Source organism: Stigmatopora argus, chromosome 18 (genome assembly GCF_051989625.1).
Source record: "Stigmatopora argus isolate UIUO_Sarg chromosome 18, RoL_Sarg_1.0, whole genome shotgun sequence".
Classification (NCBI taxonomy): Eukaryota; Metazoa; Chordata; class Actinopteri; order Syngnathiformes; family Syngnathidae; genus Stigmatopora; species Stigmatopora argus.
This window is the reverse complement of record NC_135404.1, coordinates 10,643,748-10,663,871: the sequence shown is the minus strand read 5'-3', so window position 1 is coordinate 10,663,871 and position 20,124 is coordinate 10,643,748. Positions and strand designations below refer to the sequence as shown.

At 44.4% G+C, this 20,124-nt stretch overlaps 3 protein-coding genes across 6 annotated transcripts in view; 2 read left to right on the top strand and 1 right to left on the bottom strand.

Annotated features, from left to right (window-relative positions):
• The window catches only part of wnk4a (WNK lysine deficient protein kinase 4a), a 25,839-nt gene extending 11,634 nt beyond the window's left edge, over window positions 1–14,205 (top strand). Inside the window, exons 3-21 of one of the 2 annotated variants that reach the window (XM_077626480.1) lie at window positions 183–355; window positions 433–653; window positions 750–907; window positions 2,783–2,871; window positions 2,940–3,159; window positions 4,469–4,775; window positions 5,012–5,142; window positions 5,936–6,009; window positions 7,031–7,166; window positions 7,241–7,357; window positions 7,816–7,989; window positions 8,347–8,401; window positions 8,487–8,621; window positions 9,276–9,961; window positions 10,228–10,306; window positions 10,926–11,361; window positions 11,433–11,575; window positions 11,706–11,800; window positions 12,363–14,205. In XM_077626480.1, coding sequence (XP_077482606.1) covers window positions 183–355; window positions 433–653; window positions 750–907; window positions 2,783–2,871; window positions 2,940–3,159; window positions 4,469–4,775; window positions 5,012–5,142; window positions 5,936–6,009; window positions 7,031–7,166; window positions 7,241–7,357; window positions 7,816–7,989; window positions 8,347–8,401; window positions 8,487–8,621; window positions 9,276–9,961; window positions 10,228–10,306; window positions 10,926–11,361; window positions 11,433–11,575; window positions 11,706–11,800; window positions 12,363–12,365 — 3,432 coding nt within the window. In that variant the 3' untranslated portion in view covers window positions 12,366–14,205. Of the gene's footprint in view, window positions 1–182; window positions 356–432; window positions 654–749; window positions 908–2,782; window positions 2,872–2,939; window positions 3,160–4,468; window positions 4,776–5,011; window positions 5,143–5,935; window positions 6,010–7,030; window positions 7,167–7,240; window positions 7,358–7,815; window positions 7,990–8,346; window positions 8,402–8,486; window positions 8,622–9,275; window positions 9,962–10,227; window positions 10,307–10,925; window positions 11,362–11,432; window positions 11,639–11,705; window positions 11,801–12,362 lie in introns of both variants that reach the window. The other variant, XM_077626479.1, reaches the window with a different exon arrangement.
• Window positions 13,441–15,026, bottom strand: coa3a (cytochrome C oxidase assembly factor 3a). Its single transcript, XM_077626490.1, has 2 exons — window positions 14,664–15,026; window positions 13,441–14,163 (listed from the first exon to the last, which is right to left on the bottom strand). The coding sequence occupies exons 1-2, from the start codon at window positions 14,857–14,859 to the stop codon at window positions 14,066–14,068; spliced, it is 294 nt and encodes a 97-aa protein (XP_077482616.1). The 5' UTR covers window positions 14,860–15,026; the 3' UTR covers window positions 13,441–14,065.
• cntd1 (cyclin N-terminal domain containing 1) lies at window positions 14,325–20,124 on the top strand. 3 transcript variants are annotated; one of them, XM_077626486.1, is made up of 7 exons: window positions 14,325–15,379; window positions 16,175–16,250; window positions 16,360–16,516; window positions 16,574–16,736; window positions 16,828–16,972; window positions 17,710–17,806; window positions 19,575–20,124. In XM_077626486.1, the coding sequence occupies exons 1-7, from the start codon at window positions 15,214–15,216 to the stop codon at window positions 19,686–19,688; spliced, it is 918 nt and encodes a 305-aa protein (XP_077482612.1). In that variant the 5' UTR covers window positions 14,325–15,213; the 3' UTR covers window positions 19,689–20,124. The 3 variants fall into 3 exon arrangements, with proteins under 3 accessions (XP_077482612.1, XP_077482611.1, XP_077482613.1); XM_077626485.1 differs by having other exon boundaries at window positions 14,326–15,379; window positions 19,572–20,124; XM_077626487.1 differs by lacking the exon at window positions 19,575–20,124 and adding an exon at window positions 17,877–18,032 and having other exon boundaries at window positions 14,333–15,379.

The window sequence follows — 20,124 nt, the reverse complement described above, 5'->3', positions numbered from 1 at the left end:
TATTATGTCAAAGAGAAGCCAAATGACTCCAAATCAAATTAATTTTAAATATTGACCGCAGTGCCATGTGTTGTGTTTTCTAATTACAACGTACTTCCTCCGAATTGAAAGAAACCATAATGCCGATTTTCTCTGATGTTGGCTAACTGTTAGCTTATGCTAATGACACTGTGATGTTGCAGACTCGAAAACTGACCAAGGCCGAACGTCAGCGCTTCAGTGAGGAAGTGGAAATGCTAAAGTGCCTCCAGCACCCCAATATCGTTCGCTTCCACGACTCGTGGAAATCGACGATGAAGGGCCACAAGTGCATCATCCTGGTGACGGAGCTCATGACATCCGGCACTCTGAAGACGTGAGTCCAACCGCCTCGATGTAGCCTCAGATGTGAAAAAATCAACTCCCAAAGAACTCCATTATTCTTCCCTTTAGCTATCTGAAAAGATTCAAGGAGATGAAGCTGAAGCTGTTGCAACGCTGGAGCTGTCAGATCCTGAAGGGGCTTCACTTCCTTCACACGCGTACGCCGCCCATCATCCACCGAGATCTCAAGTGCGACAACATCTTCATCACCGGGCCCACCGGCTCCGTCAAGATTGGTGACCTCGGACTCGCCACCCTCAAAAGGGCCTCCTTTGCCAAAAGTGTGATTGGTAAGCAAATCTATGCCTTTCTAGGAGCAGCTTTAATTTGTGATTTAAAATCAAAAGCTTTCAATGTCCAAAAACTTGTGACCATCGCGTTAACAGGAACGCCAGAGTTTATGGCTCCGGAAATGTACGAGGAAAAGTACGACGAGGCCGTGGACGTCTACGCCTTTGGAATGTGCATCCTCGAGATGGCCACTTCCGAGTATCCGTACTCGGAGTGTCAAAACGCGGCGCAGATTTATCGCAAAGTGACCAGTGTGAGTATCAAATGTAAACATTTTCTTGAGTAAGCAAAAGGAAGCTTTTTAGCACAACTCATCCGTTAAGTTTCTTTGCTGTGGTGGCCAGCGTTTTAGGTAGGTTTTTTTCCGTCATCGGTTTCAACTATGCAGAGGCAGACCGTTTTGAAACTACATTTATTGCCCACTTAAAATAGAGAGTGTCAGTCTTGATTAATTGACTTTTGAATACTATAATATATCGTCTTTCTAGTCCAATCTTGTATAGCCAAAGCCACTTTTTGGAGGATTTTTTAATTGTACTAATTGACTGACCAGGAAACTGAAAAACTAGCTCGATCAATATCTTGCAAACTACATTAATTCAATTATTACTGCCTTAGAGTTACAATAGTTTTGTATTTTTTGCGTACTGGAGGCACAGAAACCAAGCATTTTATGTGAGGAGTCATGATAGGTCCTCATTTTATGACGTGAATTTTGAAAAACAACATTCACGAGGTGACTTAAAAAGCCTGCACGCTGGCGCTGTGAACCTTGGGCTTTCCATCCAGTCCAAATATGTTTTGGAAAATTGCGGCTCAGTCAGTCTACACCGCAAAAAGATGGCTGGTTTTGCGCAGTGGCGTCACTCACGTAGGCAAACTTTTCATTTGTCAAGCGGGAAACATATACGCGCAGTTCCGAGGTGCCGGCGTTAGAATGTCGGCACAGTTTCCCGCACACGTTGGAATATTTAAAAGCGTACGTCATAAAGGAATTCTAGCATGCCATGAGGAGTCCACAGCGCTGGCTACCTGGGTGTAACGTTATGCTATACTTTTATTTGTCATTTATTTCATGGGTCCTGACTTATTTCTTAACAATTTGGCCAAACTTGAAATTTGAAGGCCGTAAGTCAATTAAGGGGTGCACGCATAAATAATAACATGCAAAGCAAATATTTGTACTAAAAATAATAAAAACCTGAACAGCTATTTAATGAATTATTTCCAACAACTGGTTATTATTAGGAGCTGAGGTTTACAAACAATATTTAAAAAGTATAACAATGATAATGTATTGGTGCCAGTGATAATAAGTTATTCTTTTTTCTTTTAACTCATAATGATTTTATCTACAATGATTCGGTTTCAAAGCCAAAAGTTGCCTTTTTTGGCACAAAAGTACCATTTAGCCAAAAGGGATCAAATAAATTAGCCACTTAGCACCTCTCCAAATAAACAGATGACAGAATTATGTCACGCTGGCCTGTAATATATCCGATAGCACCAAACATAAAGTCAATTGTTCCCGTCTTGTTTTGACTGGACGTCGTCCTGCTGCTGCTTTACTGGCCTGTACATCTTTTTTTGTTGACCTGGCCTCCTCCTCCTCCTCTTATCTGTTCTTCAGCAGACTGTGCTAATCTGAACACATTCTCGTGATAATGCTCAGAGGGAGGGGAAAAAAATTCCCTTGTTCCTCGTGCTCGTGGCTTTGAGGTTTGCCTGAGTATTTTTTTTGAACAATTTCAAATGAAAGAAGCCGTAACTAACAACATTTTTTGACGTCCAATCCATTTCTAGTCTCAGGGTTAAACCCTTCATTCGCTGCCACCCTTCCAGTCCAAATGGATTGGACACCCATTTTGACGGTGGTGCGTGTCAATGGGATTCCAATCGTTGGTTGGAAATTAGGTCTTGATTATGTAGATCTCAATAGATTTTTATGATACCCGCAACAGTAGTGGTGCAATAGTAGTTCAAAACGTTCTGTAAATGATCACAACATGTGAATATTGGTCTCTACTTGCCCAAAAGATACAATCAAACTCATTATTTCTTTTTATGAGAGCAGATTTGAGGAATACGCAGTCCCTTATTCATCACTTTTGCCTTGAACTCCACACAGGGCATCAAACCCGACAGCTTCTACAACGTGAAAGTCCCTGAGCTCAAAGAGATCATCGAAGGCTGCATTCGCATGAACAACGACGAAAGGTAGGCCCGCCCGCCCGGCGTCCCGCGCCATCTCCCAACGAGCGGTGCTAAAAGAAATGTCTGTACAGGTACACCATCCAGGACCTGCTGGAGCACCCCTTCTTCCAGGATAACCACGGCGTGCACGTGGAGCTAGCGGAGGAAGACGACACGCTCAAATCGGGCCTGAAGCTGTGGCTTCGCATGGACCGCACCAAGAAGCTCCATGGGAAATACAAGGACAACAACGCCATTGAGTTCCTCTTCGACTTGTATAAGGATGTCCCCGAGGAGGTCGCGCAGGAAATGGTAAGGGAACAATTTGGAAACAAATATTTTGGGGTGTTTTTTGGGACCAAAAAAAGCCCTGATCTCTCTATTTGTTTTATTTTTGTTTAACCGTATTTTCACAACTATAAGGCGCACTTAAAAGTCTTAAGTTTTCTCCAAAATAGACAGGGCGCCTTATAAATGGAGTGTGCTTTATATATGGAAAAAAATAAAATGTGTCATTCATTGAGGGTGCGCCTTATAGTCGTGAAAATACGGTATATTATTACTTGAAATAAGCAAAACAAAAAAGGTTTTAATTCTGGATTCTTCCTTTCTGTTAGTTTACATGTTTTGAGTGCTTTAAAAAAAATATCAATTAGGTTAGATAGTGAGCTACATTTTGTGATATTTGTTTTCCAAATCCAATCCCTTCATTTTTTGACTTTATTTAAAGAAAAACTAGCAAACATAATCAATCAATCAATCAATCAATCAATTTATTTGGCAAGAAAAAGCACCAGGCTAAGGGCCATGTAACAATGTGCTGGTGTTTCTATTCTCACCCATTATTTATTATATTATTGCTTAGCTTCTCCTTTTATATTTTTCACAAGTCAACAGTTTTTTTTTTACAAATCTAAATGGGCTTTGCCAATGCATCGTTTCCCACACGGTCCAAGACTGTCACAGTACATCGTGTTGTGTTGTGTTGCTCTGTTATGGCAGTTAATGTGAAGCTTGACAAGCGTGAAGAGAACACGATGTCGCTCAAGGACAATATTTTTTTCTCACTGGACAGAAATTTGAGCAGGAGAGCTCTTCAATAACACACCGGGGCAGCAGAGGTGACTTTTAATGAAAGCCCGAGTTTTCATCAAGGTTTCATTTGCAATTAAGCCACGGACGCCGTAATGCGACCGGCCTGCTGAGATTTTATGGTCAACTCATGCTCACTTAAAATGAAATAACATTTCACTCAAAATGTGACTAATTGTGCTTCCGTAATCATTTTTTTTGTGTTGGTATAGCTCTTTTAAATCTTAGCTCAATAGTGATTGCTATAACGTCACACTTCAACTTCAAAATATGACTAATTTGGTTTTACAGTAGCCATTTTTAAACCATGGCAGGAAGTCTTGTGCTTTCTTGCATTATAAAAACCATGAAGTCAATTTGAACGTTTTGGTTTAGTTTCTCATGCCAGTTTTAGTCCTTCAAAATGAACTTGAACTTCCATTTTTCTTTTCAAACTGGCATTCTTACCCAACAAAAGAGCCCATTGTGGACATATTGAACTGTTCAATGTTATGCCCTCAACATGTGTGTGTGTGTGGTTGTTGCGCAGGTGGTGCTGGGCTTTGTGTGCGAGGCCGACTTCAAGCTGGTGGCCAAGGCCATCCGGGACCGGGTGACGGCCATCAAACGTCAGCGGGAGAAACTCAAGCGCCAGTCGGCGGAGCTTCGTCCGCGTTCCTCCTCCCCGAGAGCGGCCACCGAGTCCCCCGCGCCGTCGCCGGCACCGCCGCCCGCCCCGTCCCCCGTCGCCAGCTCGGCCGACTCCGGCGTGGGCTCCGTCTGCCCCGCGGAGCCGGACGAGCCCGAGGCTGAGCAGCATTTTCACGTCCGCCACCACAGCCTCTCCTCGGCTAATTGTGCGTCCACCTTCCGTTTTAAAAACACGCGTATACAATTGCTAGCTTGTGACTGACACGGGGGGATGTGTAGAGAACTCATTGTTTATCTTTGTGGTTAAAAAAAACAACATGCTAATTTTCTATCCGACTGACAAAGTCGTACTCGAGTTCATCAAGTGTATCATGTGCGTCTGCGTGTGTGTGTGTGTGTGTGTGCATCACATGCTAACACTGTGTGTGTTCTGTTGGGACAGCTGACTGCGAGACGGACGGCGACCTGAGTTCTTCGGGTCTGCAGGACCCCCTAGAAGCCACGCCCCCGACCTCTTATGCTAACTCCCCGACCACCAACGGACTTCCTATCCCAGCGCTCCGCTTCCCCTCGGTGGGTGGTCCGACCATTTTTTGGTTAACACACAAAAAATAACGCTTCAAACTCACATGTTGCTTTATTGATTTTATCGACACAATAATGTGGAGGTGGGTAGAGTAGCCCAAAATTTTACTCGAGTAGTGTTGCTTCAAAATTATATGACTAGTTAAAGTAGTCAGCTGAAAATTGTACTCAAGTGCTAGTAAAAAAATGAATTAGTCAAGTAATGTATAATGTCAGATTGATTTGAACAATAGTATATTTTTTTCCTTAGCATGAACTGTCATTATTATTATTATCCTGCACTATAAGCTATTACATGGCCATATTAGAATACACCCAAATCCTCATATTTTGACTCTTAGGTCGTTATAATTTTCACATGATTTTTATCATATCTAGATAAAACGGTACTCGGACGTTTTGTCGAAAGACATTTGGTCCCCGGACGTTTGGTAGACCGGACGTTTGGTCCCCGGACGTTTGGTCCCCGGACGTTTGGTAGACCGGACGTTTGGTCCCCGGACGTTTGGTAGAACGGACGTCTGTTTAAACCAGCTCTCAAAATTATAATCATGAGAGAGAGTGAGTTTAATATCTAATATCAAAGTATGAACAGTAAACTCTCTGTCATAATTTGACAGGGAGCAAACCCGGGGAACAAACGTCTGTTCTACCAAACGTCCTGTCGACCAAACGTCCGGGGACCAAACGTCCGGGGACCCAACGTCTTTCGACAAAACGTCCGGTCACGAGATAAAACGATAATAAATAATGAGACATGTTTCTATCATTTATTTGTCAGAGCATTGCTGTATCCAACAACTCCGAGTCTGTCAATCCAGGATCTCCCAGTGGCTTCAACTCTCCTGGGGACAGGTAGGCAACTCTTCCTCTTCCTCTTCCTCCTCTTCCTCATCCACATCTGGGAATGTGCCACAACAGTCCTTAAAAAAAAATTCACGGCCACTATTATCATGCTTTGAAAATGTGTCCCTAGTCTGGAAAATTTGCTAACACATTTTTAGAAGTCCAAGTCAGCGAGCAAAGATGGATAAATATTCAATGCCATTAAACTGAATTTAGTCACATTCCGTTCTGTTAAACAGATCATAAATATTTAGGTGCAAACTTTTAAAAGATGGCATTTAGGGGCCTGCGTGTATCGAGCCATGGGGTAGTTGGGTTTAATTGCTGTTGGGGGTTGGATTCTTGGAATAATTTCCCCTCTGTAACGGGTCTCTGGACGCAAAGGTTTGGAGAACCTCTGGCCTACAAGCAGGAAAAAAAAGTAATGGTTGTAACTCTGAAAGCAACCGCAGAAGAGCGGGTTAAATCGGAGGCTCCTTACTAAGCCTATAAATGTTTGGGTAGAGGTGGGACGCAATTACCTGCGGAATCGCTATTTAAAAAAAATAAAAAAAGTTCACGGAATGTTTTCCACACTTCTCTGAAACCCGTTTCGTGTTCATTGTAATTTCTCAGCATGGACACCGCATAAGCAGGCAGACACTAAAATATGAGGTGTCCATAATAAGAAAGAAAGAAAAACAATAAGACTTTGAGAATAGGCATAATATTACAAAATGTCGCAATATTACGAGAAGGAAGTCACCCATTGTAATATTATGAGAAAAGTTACCCAATCAAGTCATACATTGTGATATTTCAAAATTAAAGTCATTTTTTACGTGAAATTGTTTGGTTTGACTTTTGGCAACGTATATTCTGTGGGAAATCAAAGAAGTCGTAAAATTACGGGATTAAAGTCATGTTACTTAATGTTCCTTCTGACACTAAGTTAACTTTGAGTGGCCTGTTTTTTCTTGGCATAATTGAAGAAAAGTCAGAAAATAGCTAATATCTGTCTTTATTGATTTTCTGACTTCATCGCTCACAGTTACGCCTCCGATGTGACTTCTGGCCTGAGCGACGGCTACGAGGGCGTGTCGGAGAAGAGCGAGAAAACGGTCGCCAGGAGGACCCCCGCCAAGCTTTTCAGGAGGCGTGTACGCTCAAGGCTCCGCATCACCGGGGTATGACGACCACCCAACTTTGTCCGTTTGGACGCCTGCAATGTTATCTCATTGCCGTTTGCGTTCTTCTGCAGCTGTCCGACAAGGTGGACCGAGTGGTGGAATGTCAGCTCCAGACGCACAACGACAAGATGGTGACGTTCAAATTTGACCTGGACGGCGACAACCCGGATGACATCGCTGCCGTTATGGTAAGGGACGGACGGACGGTTGTTAACCACCACTCCCAAATCTCGCAACTCTCGGTCACCGTGTCTGATTCCCAACAACCAATCTGTGAGCTCGCAGCATATTACCATTAGTCACACGGGAGGGTTTCATTCCTCAGGAAGGATTTGATGGGTGGATATAGAACGTACCGTCCACTTGACGGTCACAGGACATTTACTCACAACTCTGCGCTTAATGATCCGTTTGTGTGCACTATAAATAAAAATGAAGTACTTTTGCAAGAAAGAGGTGGACTTTGGCGGTAATTGTAAACACAATAATAGGAGTTTTGCATCCATGCCATTTCCGACAATAATATCCTTATTTATACCACTTGCTGTTTAGTGGAGTCAGCAACTCCTCAATAATGAAACGGTCATGTTTCTTGGACTTGTGCATTTGTAAGATTAGTTGATGTTAGTCGCTTTTTTTGCCGCAGGTGCACAACGAGTTCATCTTGCCGTCAGAGAAGGAAGGTTTTATCTATCGGATGGGTGACATCATCAAACGGGCAGAGGCGCTCATGGCCAAAGAGCAGCCAGTGCACCCCAGTGGCCAGCGCCCCCCGCAGCCCGCCTTCCACAACACAGGCAATCCGCTGTCTTCTTCCCAGGTCAGCCTTTCGTCGTCGGAAAATCACTCCGAGTCTCCGTGTCACGACACGTGAGAAGCGTCCGAGAACGAGGAGGGCCTTCCGAGCAATCCATGCGTTATTTGGTTCTGACGTCATCTTCTAATTTGAGATTTTTAGATTAAGATAACGTTCCACGTGGGGCGACTAACTCGTGTTGCAAAAACATTTCGTGAAGAAACACCATAAGCCTAGCGATCCTTAAATACATTTGACTACGCAATGTTTTTCTAAGGGATGCATAGGAATCACTCATCATTTCAAGAACATCCAATGAGTGTACACGCATGGACTCAGATGTGCTTCATTCAAACTCAGGTGCTCTTGTCTTTTTTATAGCCGGATCTGCACAGTCAGAGCCTCCCACTAAATCACTTCTCCTCGTCCCTGCCCGGTAATTCAGCTCATTCTATTTACTCTTTGATTTGTCGATGTCATTGCCTTTCATGTTCGTGACTCACCGATTGCGTGTGCCTCAGACTTTGCCGCGGCTAACTCCAGCGGGGAGTCGCATGGCTCGCCGCCCCCGTGCGACGGCGGCGCCGTCTTCGCCCCGGACCTGACGTTGCCTGGGCGACCGCTTGTCCGTTCGCAGTCCTTCCACAACGCACCCGGTAAATATTTTGCATTAAAAAGTTAGCATGATCTTAACTCGTTCTCTGCCAGCCCAGATTATGTGTTGCGGTAGTTGGTAAAATGGGAACATTTATATGGAAAACAAAATTACACGACCAATCCATGACAACTGGGATGGGCTGGAGGCCATCGAATTGGAAATTGATATTAACAAACAACCCTTGATGAACATCCAATTCATTTTAACTCATCAAATGGAAAATTGATGTTGAAAACATCAAACAGCAGCAATAAACATTTAATTCATTTCAACTGGAAGCCAAACGAGTTAAAACATGTTTGTTCATCTACAAAACAAAACAAAAGAAGTCCTTAAGTCTAATTGAAATTGTGCAATTTCAACTTGCTGCCACTTGTTTCCTCCCCAACAAAAGGGAGGCTAATGAATTGACAATGAACATTTGTTTTTAGTGCTCCCCTCTGCATGATGTGCAAATAGGGACCACCTTTCAAGTCTCCCGAGCACACATGGGAAAAATTTGCACTTCCTTCATGGCGACGGCCGCAATTACACAAGGGAACAAAATGTCTTTGTGTAACAAACGGCAGATTTACGCCCCCCGCGATGGCTGAGGAAAAACTGTGTCTTCTCTTGTCTGCGTGGATTGATCACACACATGTTTGTCTCGCAGGTTCTCCTCTGGCCTATCAGCACACGGCATCTCTTCTCCCCCACTACCACGGGCCTTACATGGGCAGCTTCCCTTTCCATTATCCCACCCGGCTAGTTCCTCCCAAAGCGGGCATCCCGTCCGCGGGCGGCCTGCACCCCCCGCTGACTCGCGTGTCCAGTAGCCCCACATTTGGATCCGTTCCTTGCCCGGCGCCTCCGGGCTCCCCGAACCTCCTCAAAGACAGCGAGAGCCCACCCCTCCCGCATCCCGGCATGTGGCCCCCGCACAGTCAACCCCTGTTCTCTCTGGCCAACGTCATTTCCATGGCCATGAGCATGGCGCAGTCTTTCATTCCGCCCGCCCAGCAGGGTATGCCCTCTTACGGGGGATTCAACCCTCATTCGGCGTACCCGTACCCCCCTCAGTACCAAACCCCACCCCCGGAAGTGCCGTACCCGACGAACGTGGATCCCCGCTCGAGAATGTCGCCTCCGACAGACGGATTCTTTCAAGGTTGGCCGGACAGCTCCACGCCAAGCCCATGGCGCACTCCACTGCAACATAGCGAAGCCCCCGCATCTCCATGTCTCCCACCGGAGGGTCTCGAACCCTTCCCGGGCAAGATTCCGGTCTTGGCCCAAGTGTCCGGTTCCACTTCATCATCAGATTTGTCGCCGTCGTCAACAGACAGTCCAGAGAACACTGTGAGTCTGAGTTTGCTTCATATGCTAACAATCGCCGGTGATTTTGATCGCAATAATAAAATGTTACTGTCAACCCTGAGATTTACAGATACATATCTCTGTAGCTTGGGTCTTTAACATTCATCCAGTTTTATTTCCCAAAAATATCTCGATCACCAATGATGGATACAAAGTATCGCAATATATCAACATTTCAAAAGATTGTTGCATCCCTAATGTAAACGTTAAAAAAAAATCTAATTCATGTTCCATATCCTCCTGTCTAGTTATCATCCATCAGTACTCTGTCTGAACTGAACGCCGGAAGCCCGCCGAACCAAAAAGCCACGCCTCCGACCCTCTCGGGTAAGGAATTGTTCAAATTTTTTGGGTGTTTGTCTTTGTTTGGAGGCGAAACAAGAAAGCAAATGTGCTTGTTTATGCGCACACAGCGGCCATTTTCACCCTGTTTTCCCTCTAAATACGCGTCGCTTTTCCCCTTTGACGTGTTTTCTGACAGCATCGCCCATGCCCCAGGAGCCATTGCGTAACCTTTAGCGCGCCAGCTAATGTTCCGTCCCGCGTGGGCGTCGGTGCCGTGGTGGCCCCTGCCCACCTCCGCCGACCAATCGACACCCAGACGCTACTTTACGGCCCCCCGCCCGCACCTGTCTGTGTTTATAGAATCGAAACAAGAGTGCCTCTGTTTGCATGCGCCCAACTTCAACTCTCACCGTGATTTGCTCTTACAAGTACACCAAGTGGACAAAATTAGGCACTGTGGCCTCAGCACAACTTTTTAGGACATTATGCTAGTTAAATATTACGAGGGGGAAAAAGCTACTTTAGAGTGTTCCTTGGGTATAATCAATGTGTACTTCTCTTTTAAATGAGTCACATTAGATTTTAAAACATTCTAAAACATTTTTTATAAATGATTCAAAAATAAACAGATAATTAGATGTTTGTTTTTTTTCCCTGATAGGATGTCTGTCCACTCCGGTGACGGTGGGGCGTTTCCAGGTGTCGCCCACCCTCCACGTGCCGGGCGTTGCCCCGCTTCCGCAAGCGGGTGCGAGTCGTCCCGAGGAAGGACGGGCCGAGTCCGAGATCGCCCTGGGGGCTTCCGTGGCGTTGAGGGAGGAGGAAGTAGCGGAGGAGGTGCTAGAAGAGCGACCCAGGGCGAGGAGACGCGGGCGTCGGCGGGCCCACAGCCTCAGTTTGACGGGGACGTCCGCGGAAAGCGGGCCGTCGGCGGAAGGTCAGCCGTGGGACGGCGCCGCCGGAAGCCCGCAGTACGGCAACGCCCTTCATCACCTGTGGACCATGACGTACAGCCACAGCGCCTCCTACGTGAGCAGCGACGACTCGGACAGCGACGACGACGACATGCTGGACGAGCTCCTGGAACTCCGAGAGAAGTCAGCGACGCTTACAAAATGGTTAGCGAGGCCACCCCAAACCCTCCGCCTAAGACCGATTTGTTTTGCAGGCATCTATTGGAGGTTCAGGAGCTGCAGGCGACACAAAAGCAAGAGATCGAGGATCTGTACGGCAAAATGGGCAAGGTCCCCCCACCCGGAATCCTCTCACCGGCCGCCGTGTTGTCCAACCGCCAACGCCGCCTGTCCAAAGGTACCGGGGTCCCGTCGTCGCGCCGCAATAGCCTCCAGCGTTTGGACTTGGTGCCCATTCAAGGTGATGTCACATGACAATAGGGGGCTCAGTACATGGATTACGTGACGTTTACTGACCCTGTTTACAGGTATCAGAAGAAGAAACTCTCTTGGCGGGAGCAGCAGTAGCTCCCAAGACAAGCCCAGCAAAGGCGTCACGTTTGCGTCCGATATCAATAGAATGGTAAGTTTGGGTGGTACACGGTCGATTGGTCGCCGGGCTTTTGGTTGCCCGGAAGGTTATTGATAATTACCATTTAAAATTGTTGCTCAAATTCCCTAAATACAAACTGCGAATTACTATTTAGTCATACTTAATGCCCAATTAATTATTAGGCTAAAGGAAAACAAATTTCCTGTACTTTTATTGTGTTTTGTTGGAGAACTTGTTAAGACCCTGACTGACGTCGCTTCTTAAAGGGACAACGCATGTACACACAAACTCTTATGCACTCACATGTCGGCTCAGTGAAACTGCTCTTGGCCATTGTTGGCTTTTATTGATGCGTAGACCGTGTTGTTTTATCTTGTTTTGGCGCCGGTCTTTTGGTCGTCGCTCTTTTGGTCGCCGGTCTTTTGGTCGCCCGTTGTCGCGGTCGGGGCGACCAAAAGGACGGCGACCAAAAGACCAGCGACCAAAAGACGGCGACCAAAAGACCGGCGACCAATCGACCGCACACGGTTTGGGTTTACGCTTACTTTTCCTCTTTAGTTTTCTTATCATCTTATGCACTTTTCTCTCCCAGTAAGAAAAGCCAAGGCAGAAACGGCGAATACTCGGACTACCTCATCTTACGACATCCCAAAGGAGACAGTTGTGGAAAAAAGGCATTCGACAAAGCTTCCGCAGATATCTATTTGCGTTGTAGAATGTAAGCAACCCCCCTCCTCCGCCATATTGTTTTAACGCCAGCCATCGCGAATATGAAACCGTCGGATGGCTGAAGAAAAATGCGCAGACCTTCGCCAAGCAGCCATCTTTTATGGCAGTGGCTCCTTAGCCGGTAACCTATTATTTAACATTGAGTGAATAGGGGATTTTCTAAACCATTCAACCAATCTTATTGAAATTTGATGTGTTATTGCCAATTGATAGATTTTAACATTAGGTGAATAGGGATTTAATGATTATTATTTAGGCAGTGGCTCCGTAGCCATAGTTTCTTACTATTTACCCCACACAGAATTCTTATCGGCTAAATAGCCATATAGGCTATTTGACCGGTTACCGGCTAAATAGCTCCTTGGACTATTTGACCGGTTACCGGCTAAGGAGCCACTGCCATCTTTTATAGCATCACTGCAGAGATAGATAGGCTTCCAAAAATTCATAAACCAAACAAAAGATCCTTTTTTCTGTGCATTCAGTCCCATTTCAACAGCACACATCTTTAGTCTATTAAAGATTTTGGAGTGCTAATTGTTTATCTAAAATTGCCATGTGATTGGTTTTCAAAACAACCTGAAATACTAAAAAAAAAAAAAATGCCAGGAAAATATAGGCTTAATTCTCATACAGTAGTTCTAAAAATCAACTCGGCACGCGATTGCCTCCATTCATTAACTTCGGTTATGCTCCAAATTATGAAACAATTAGCAAGAAGTGAAAAGGAATGTGGAAAATACATGTAAAGAAATTTGTCTGCTTTTAATCGTTTAGCTTCTTGGTGGATGTAGTTAAGCCAGTATAAAACGCAAACACAAATTATTTTCAATTTATTGTCCTAATACCAGCTTTTCTTTAACATACCGTACATGTAAATATAGTAGAGTACATTTTTAGAATGTTTACACAATGACTCATGCAAAAAAAAATCCTAACAATTATATGTATTCATATCAGTTTATTAGAATAGCAAGGAAGCACCTCATGCACTTTAGCATTTTCATTTAACACACTGCTTGTTAGTCAACTATGTTCATTGATAACAAAATTATATTTAAAAAAAAAAAAAACAAGGGAGGATGTACAATTTACCAATGTGCCTTAGGAAGTAGTCACACTGGAGATGGGGGGAAAAAACTTATACAAAATAATATATTCAAAGATTTGCAAAATGTGCAATGTAGATGATTAATTAAATGTACAATTCAGCTGCTGCCCTTTGTGCCTTTTCCGCCACTTGTACAATAGGTCTTATTTTATATTTCTCCTCTACTACTTTGGATGTTCACACGTGGATTTCCCCGATCAATAAATACCAGTTTAAAAAAAAAAATGCACCGGTGTGTTTTTGCGAAACAACATGAATCCATGTTATTCTATATATCCCTTGATAGACATAAATACAGTTAATCAAAAGAATTGTGTGTTGTGTGCTGCCGTTTTGCCGTTGTCCGTAATAGGTCACTTCACAAAAGGGCTGCAAAAAGACAGACAGACTAGAGTCCCTCCCCACAATGTCTTTGAGATGAGTGACAAGGTCAGCGTGGTGCCTACAGGTTGTCCTCAGTTGGCGCCCGTCTTTGGCATCTGGGCTCTCTTGGCCTCCTCATCCAGCTCATCCATGATGCGCTCCTTACCGACAGAGTAAAATGTGTAACCGTCTACAGGTGACAGTAAGCAGTTAAGGAAATTTTGAAATAATATGCAAAGTCCCACGAGAAAAGTCTTTCTCTTCAAAGTATGGAGAGAGTGTTGGTATATTTTTCATTATCTATTATAGTCCAGAAGTTGCATATTCCTATTCTAGCTGCGTTTGTTTAAAGTTAGTCAAATGAACGTGTCTATTTGAAAAATAGAATGTAAAAAAATGTTTTTAATTCATACATTCAACTCATACGCGAAATCTTAAAAATCTTGAAAGTTTGGTTAGCCCTGCGTGTGTTGGTATATTTTTCATTTTCTATTATAGTCCAGAAGCTACATATTTCTATTCTAGCTGCGTTTGTTAAAAGTTACTCAAATGAACATCTATTTGAAAAATTGAATGTAAAACACGTTTTTAATTCATACATTCAACTCATACGCGAGATCTTCAAAATCTTGAAAGTTTGGTTAGCCCTGCGTTCACCTTGCGTTCACGTTAGCATTAGCACAAGGATACATATTCCCAATACAGCCGCTCCAATGACGACCCCGGTCAGCACGTTCCGCGTCCGCAGCTTTTGCGTCTTCTTCTTCCATTGCTCCAGCTCCACCTGTTTGATGAAGTGCAAATGTTCCCTCGACAGGTTGTCCTTGTTCGGATCTATCCTGGCCGCGAAAGGGACGTCGGACCGCTTCGGTGTCTCGTCTGCCATGTTGGTACACCTAGTTATCTAACTCGACTCTTTCACAAGGTCCCACCGCTGAGTTACAAAACAACCACGGACGACGACCTCTTCCGGTTAACCTTGCAAAAGCAATCCATGTTGTGTACAGATCTGCTACGCTGCGGTCCAGCTGTTAAAGAAATTCGACCTGAAACATGTAAGCGGCGTCACCACAAAATCATTCCGGGTCCATACAACGGCTTCCACTGTTCCTTTTGAACAAACTACCAAGTTACATCGCCATCTTGTGGAAATGCAAAGGAAACCGGGTGTTAACTGCTACTAATTGGCACTTTAAAGTGACATTTAAATCCAGTGACAATCTTTCCACGATAAAATAGAATGGCGATGGCGAAGGAGAATTTGGCGAAGCATCATAGTTTGGTGTTTCGAAAAGCCTCCGTCGAAATGCTGACGGACTTTCTCGCCAATCTCAACGAAAAAAATAAAGATAACCTTCACAGTTTGCCCATCTGTAGCGGAGCTTTCAAGGACAGAAGACTTTTTGGTAAGATATTTGCATTTAAACCGTTACATTATCTAATTTTGTTATTAATTAATCATTTGGGGTATGCAAGCTAGCAACAAAAGCCACCAACTTGCTAACATTTTTCGGCCCACATTTAGTACTTTTCTGAACGATAGTTAAGCTGTTCTTAATTCCGTCTGAAATATTCAGGTTTTATTTTAAATGTGCTTTTTTAGTGGTCCTTAAGGGGGCGAGCTTGATCCAGAATGGTAGAATATGAAACTTTTATAGTATATTAATGTTTTAACCCTTGTTTGGTGTTTGGGTCAAAATTGACCCCTGTTTTCAATTACTATAAGTATGCAAAAATCTGTGACGTTTTTGAGATGTCCTAAATTGAAAACAATCCTGCTATGGTTAATTTTCAAATTTTAAATAACAGAACATATTTGATCCATTGCGAAATATGGGAAAATATATATGTGCAATAGTTTATTTGTATATGTTATCACATTTATTGTTGTGGCTAACCTGCGCAGCAAAATCTCCTATCAAAAGTGTCGTTTTTTAAAGATTATTATATTTCTGACATTTCACTAGTATTCTACAGAACTGCAAAATATAAATCATGATCATTTCCAGACGATTTGCTTTCCTGTACTCCACGTTGAATTAGCCTTCTGCTAATATGGCGCTCCTGAAAGGCAGCGGAACAATCGATAGCACTCCGACAGTTAATGGCTGACGTTTCATTCCATCTTGCGCGTGTATATCATTTTTCCTCCTTGTTACACCGTATATCAGCTCCCTTTGCTGACAGTTCACTTTCTACAGAATACACGTTGCTGATATGTCAAGAGCTCCAACTGGACCTGTCCGTTGGATACCACGCCATTGAATTACTTCAAAGGTAAAAAGAGTGGCCATTTTAAGTAGAAGTACACATACCGATGTTTAAAAAAAATAGACGCTGTTAGAAAAATACTTGTTACTAAAAAGTGTTTGTTTTTATGTTTCAGGTTTATGGTCAAGCATATTAAACATTTGCTAACAGGCGCTAGCGCGGCTAATCTGAGGGACCTCAAAGACCCCAAATTCCAAAAACTCCAGGAAAATTTCCCCTTGGTGGTCTTTTCTTGCGTTCAAGTGGCCAGCAAGTTGTCACTGCAGAGCCGAGTAAGACGAGAAGCAACTCCTCATCTGGATCCCGTCTAACCGTCTCCTTCTTTTCAGATGGTGGACACCCACATGGCCTTGCGCTTCCTGCGCTCCACCGGCCTCGACTTCTCCAAGCAGGCCGTGCTCAAATCGGAGCTGACGGTCCTGAAGGGCTTGGACTTCCGACTGGATCTCCCTAACCCTCTCACCTTCGTGGAAGTCCTTCTGGAGGTACTCGGTATGGCACGCAATGCGAAAATTGTACTATTGAAAACACAAATCGCCGTTCCGGCTCCCGAACATGATTGGGATTTATCCCGTGTCCGCAGCCCACAATGAACCGAACGCCCCCGTGGAGCGGTTGTACCGCTTGTGCCGCCATGTTCTCCAATTTGTCAGCTTGCAGCGAGACGCTTTCTATGATGCCGTGCTAGCCATCACCACCCAAAACGCCAATCCCACCGCGGAAATGAGGTGCGCTACCACTTCTTTTTTTTGATGAGACGGTACAAACATGCATTTGCATTCCACACCATTGACAAAAATAGACATCCAATTTTTGCTAGAGATATGTAATAATAATGTGCTGTGTCTGACCTCGTGACCGGACGTTTGGTCGCCGGACCTTTGGTCGCCGGACTTTTAGTTGCCGGACGTTTGGTCGCCGGACGTTTGGTCGCGGACGTTTGGTCGCGGAAGACCGACGACCAGAAGTCCGGCGACAAAACAAGGTAAAACAACACGGTCTATGCATCAATAAAAGCCAACAATGGCCATGAGCAGTTTCACTGAGCCGACGTGTGAGTGTATAAGAGTTTGTATGTACATGCGTTGTCCCTTTAAGAAGCGACGTCAGTCAGGGTCTTAACAAGTTCTCCAACAAAACACAATAAAAGTACTGGAAATGTGGAGCTTTTCTTTAGCCTAATAATTACTAGGGCATTAAGTATGACTAAATAATAATTCACAGTTAGTATTTAGGGAATTTGAGCAACAATTTTAAATGGTAATTATCAATAACCTTCCGGGCGACCAAACGTCCGGCGACCAAAAGTCCGGAGACCAAACGTCCGAGTACCGTCTGACCTAGCCATGATTACAAGTCATTTACAGTCAGTTGAGTATGCATCAATAATAATCCATGGAATAAATATATCGACATTGGTAGATGAATAACAATGTTATGGTTGTGAACACCCTGTGACCACCAGAAAGAAGTTTGTAACCGTGACCGAAGATTGCATGATGCTGGGTGTGGGGGTCATCGCGGCGGCTGCCTTCATCCTCCACGTCCGCTACTGGGAGCAGGTAAAAGAACGTGGCCTCTTTAAAACCCCACCCGGTTCGGCGCCGACACTCGGTGGATATTTGCTCTCAGGTGGTGTCAGAACTGAACCACATGACCGGAATCTCCGCCGCCGTCATCTGCGACTTTAGCCGCGTGGCGCTCGCGTTCGTTGTCGGAACCCCCTCGTTCGATCAGTGACATTCCGCTCACTCAACCAAGAGAATAAATCTCTTCTAATGCACACCATTTCGCCCCCAGTCTCTGACTTCATTTTTTCTAATGAAATCTTTCAATATGATTTGCGGACAGCCCAGAAATTTCCCCCAACATTAAAACATCCAAAAGGTAGCTCCTGAACTTCTCAATCATAAAAGATGAGAAGTTATGATTGTTTCCGTTTGTAAAAAAAAGAGTTAAGCGCTGACTCGGTATCAAAGCCGATGCTTGGGAAGAGGAACATCCTCCTGAATTGATGTTCCACAGTCTCCCCAGTGACTGGAAGGCCTCCAGGTGGTCTCCACTGATGCGAATCATTGAAGTGGCAGCTCGCTTTCGCCGGCGGTCAAGCTGGAGGATAGTTTGAAGCAACACGGCCGGCCTTGAGCTCCATTAGTTCCACCGTGGCGCTCGACACAGCCGCAGGTGGCACGGAAGTGTCCTCGGGAGGGTGAACGTGTCAATTCTACTGCTCCGCCTCCACAATTTGCACATTTTAATGCACGCGAAAGAATGTGAAACAAAGAAAGTCCACCAAGAAACGTAAGACAATGAGACTCAAATGAAACGTCTTGTAGCTTACTCGTATCGTGTATGCAGAATCACATGCTTTTATTTTGACAAGGGCACCGTAAAACCATATTATATATTATATATTGCTTTGCCGTCAAAATAAATAGCCGTCTTTTGTGCGAACCTGAAAGGTAATAAAGCGGAGTCTCTGATAAATACGTCAACAGCCCCCCCAGTGCCCTCGCGCCGCATTTTTGTCCACATGGCCGAGTTCCCATGGTGACGCCAAGTTTGCGCCTGCCATAAATGTTTGACCGCCGCGCACATTTAGCTCGTTATTACCCAGACCAACTTCCAACAAGGAGTCGGCTTTTGTCGAGGGCAAAGCGGGGGAAGCAATTGGCCCCCGGCGACCGTCGCTATACGCACTGTTGCTCAAGTACGTTGGACGAAAATGCAAATTTCAGAATTCTGTCTTTAAAGTCTGAAAACTTAAGCCTGATTTTTTTCTTGGCACCTTTTACTGAAGGGAAAAAATGAAAAATGTCCATTAAAAAAAAGTGTAGGGAAGTAACATGGCAACCACGCAATCCAGTTTCTAGGGGCCTCTCTCTGGTATTTCTTGTACCCTCTGCTAACACAACAATATGTCACGTGGATATTATGCCTTCATCTTAAAGGTCATATTTCCAGACTTTGCTCACAAGCGGACCTGCGCGATGGATGCTTTTAATTTTCTTTATTGAAAATGAATAAATCAATGACTTATGTCATGTAATCTGAATAAATGCATACAAACCATAGTTTCCTGTAAAAAATGTAACAAATGTAGTTTAAAAAAAGGTACATTCGCAGTTTCAACTGCTATAAAATGGCAGCTATTGCAGTTTAAGCGGAATGCAAACGCTTCAAAATCAATAAGTCTTGCAGCCAATCTACATTTAATTTTCCTCATGTACCTTTGACCCTCCCTGCTTTCAATTCACGTCGTTGTCCATTTACCGGTGTGTGTGTGTGTGTGTGTATGTAAATTCCATACGCTTGGGCCACACGAAGAAGGTTCTACGCGTGCCTGATGGCTCTCTAATCATATTGACTGAGGAAGAGGAGCAAGAGGGCCGTGACCGGCGCCGACCATCCATCATCTCGCACGCCAAAAACCCGTCAGCGTAGGGAGGAGGAGAATTGAATTGTGATTGACGTCCACCGAGCTTCCCTTTAATAACGATGAAGAATTGAGGTATGAGTGCCTGCTTGCATCATGCATAATTCACCACGCCGGGACCACTTTACACCCCCCCCCGGCGTTGTCTTTTGAGGTCTTACGACATCATTCGGTTGACCAGAAGAACGCCTGCACTTTTTGGCAAGGAAGTTAAAAGAGTCATGATTTTTTTTCTCAACTCGTGTAATAGTGTTCTGCAGGGCATTGTGAAGTACAAATCCTCCCACAGCGCATTTATTACCCAAATAAGGATGTATTCAAACCAGTTCATAGTTGGCTTTTGTTGTTGTTGGTTCTAACCAAAATGCAATGGACTGGATGCCTATAACTGTCACTGGTGGTGAATGAGTTACCAGCGACAAAATAACCCACAGGTAATATAAG

Excerpts from the sequence above, each read along its gene's own strand:
- coa3a (XM_077626490.1), bottom strand. The coding sequence starts at position 14,859 with ATGGCAGACGAGACACCGAAGCGGTCCGACGTCCCTTTCGCGGCCAGG. Across the intron at positions 14,164-14,663 it reads AGCGGCTGTATTGGGAATAT|ACGGTTACACATTTTACTCT; the intron begins GTATCCTTGTGC and ends TGTCACCTGTAG.
- cntd1 (XM_077626485.1), top strand. The coding sequence starts at position 15,214 with ATGGCGATGGCGAAGGAGAATTTGGCGAAGCATCATAGTTTGGTGTTT. Across the intron at positions 15,380-16,174 it reads CAAGGACAGAAGACTTTTTG|AATACACGTTGCTGATATGT; the intron begins GTAAGATATTTG and ends CACTTTCTACAG. Across the intron at positions 17,807-19,571 it reads ACGTCCGCTACTGGGAGCAG|AAGGTTCTACGCGTGCCTGA; the intron begins GTAAAAGAACGT and ends GGCCACACGAAG.